General features: G+C 38.8%; 1 protein-coding gene across 1 annotated transcript; it reads right to left on the bottom strand.

Moving 5' to 3' along the window:
- Positions 1-661: 661 nt before the first annotated feature.
- On the bottom strand, positions 662-1,315 carry LOC145036331 (uncharacterized). The gene is made up of 2 exons (XM_078984778.1): positions 990-1,315; positions 662-803 (listed from the first exon to the last, which is right to left on the bottom strand). Exons 1-2 carry the CDS (start codon positions 1,313-1,315, stop codon positions 662-664), a joined length of 468 nt encoding a protein of 155 aa, XP_078840904.1.
- Between the last annotated feature and the right edge of the window lie 356 nt (positions 1,316-1,671).

Below are 1,671 nucleotides of genomic sequence, written 5' to 3'. Positions count from 1 at the left end.
ACATGCAGGGGATAAATAACAAGAACAGAGGATGAAAATGGGGCAACTTTTTGAGCATTTGTTTTCTTACTGGAAAGTGGAACTTCTACATTAAAAAAAGGAGACGTCTACTTCTATTTAAAATTCAAAACTACTTTAGAAAAACGGAATCATTACTCCACTAACTCCTATACTAATGGTAACATGTTTTACCCATTATTTCTACCGGATTCAGTGAAACTTGACTATGTTAGAATTATTAATCCAACATTCACCCCCTTAATTCTGACTTGTGTCCGCAATGTTCTCGTCCCCCTTAAGATCCTTCATCTCCGTAAACTTCACTCGTGGCAATGACTTAGTCAAAATATCATCCTTCTTTTCTTACCCGCTAATATGCTGTACATAGATCAATTCGATTTCGATACATTCACAGATGAAATGGTAGTGTGTGTTGATGTGCTTACTCTTCCCATGAAACACTAAATCTTTCAGGAGCTCGATTGCAGACTTGGTATCAACGTATAACTTGACTCTTTTTACTTCATAGCTAGTCAAGTTTTGCAATTGACTTCTTACCCACAATGGAAGGCAATCGATATTTTTTCTTAATTGTTGATGATTACAACTTGTATATGTGGATTTATGCTATTGAGACCAAGGATGAAGCTTTTTTCATCGTTCAAGAACATCGAGACTCAAACTCACAAGAAGATAAAGCTAATGTAGGCTGTTTCTGTGAGCACCAAGTGACCAGATTTCCTGAAAAGTAAAACGCCATTCCTATTTTTCCTTTCCCATCATCCCAGTCCATTCCGTGACAACTGTCAGTATAACCAACGAATTTTCCATATCCACCTTGTTAGTATACGAGCCCATGATTGACCGTCCCCTTGATATATATCAGAATTTGTTTTATTGCTTTAAGATGACTTTCTCTTGGGGATTCCATGTAGATACTTACTACACCAACCGAGTATCCAAGGTCTGGTCTTGTGTGAACCAGGTACAGTAAGCTTCCAATGAGACGCTGATATTCAGTTGCATTACTGCCACCCCTTTCTCTTCTTTTGTCATGTTGAGTTTTACTTCCATGGGCCCCTTTGAGGGGTTGCAATCTGCCATTCCAACTGTCTTGTAGTATCTTTTTCACATACCCAGCTTGCCTAATTGTGACAGTGTTTCTATTCTGCTTAACTTCTAATCCAAGATAGTAGGATAGCTTTCCGAAATCACTCATACCAAACACCATGCGAATCTGATTTTTAAATGCATCGATCTCATCCTTACTTGTATCTGTTACAATTAGATCATCAACGTAAACTCCTACTATCATTACCGACTTCAAATGTTGACATTTGTAAACTGCTTGATCTTGTGGACACCTCTGAATTCTCTATCAAGCCGAATGTTTCATGCTCGTTGGGCCTATCGTAGCCCATAAAGCACTTTGTTCAACCTATAAACCATGTGTTCCTTTCCTGCAACAATGAAACCATCTGGTTGATTGGCATAAACTTCTTCTTGTAACTTCCCGTTCAAGAATGCAGACTTCACGTCAAGGTGATGAACTACCCAACCTTCTTTTGCTGCCCGAGATAACAATACTCGAATGGTTTCCAAATGAGCTACCGGTGAAAACAGTTCATCGAAATCCACCCTCTTTTTTTGCACGTATTCCTTCGCCACTAA

The sequence above is a fragment of the Lactuca saligna genome, chromosome 3, assembly GCF_052625555.1.
Source record: "Lactuca saligna cultivar CGN05327 chromosome 3, ASM5262555v1, whole genome shotgun sequence".
Lineage (NCBI taxonomy): Eukaryota > Viridiplantae > Streptophyta > Magnoliopsida > Asterales > Asteraceae > Lactuca > Lactuca saligna.
The sequence above is the reverse complement of the archived record's forward strand: the minus strand, read 5'-3'. Positions and strand labels throughout refer to the sequence as shown.

Excerpts from the sequence above, each read along its gene's own strand:
- LOC145036331 (XM_078984778.1), bottom strand. The coding sequence starts at position 1,315 with ATGATAGTAGGAGTTTACGTTGATGATCTAATTGTAACAGATACAAGT. Across the intron at positions 804-989 it reads CGTCTCATTGGAAGCTTACT|TTGTCACGGAATGGACTGGG; the intron begins GTACCTGGTTCA and ends TTATACTGACAG.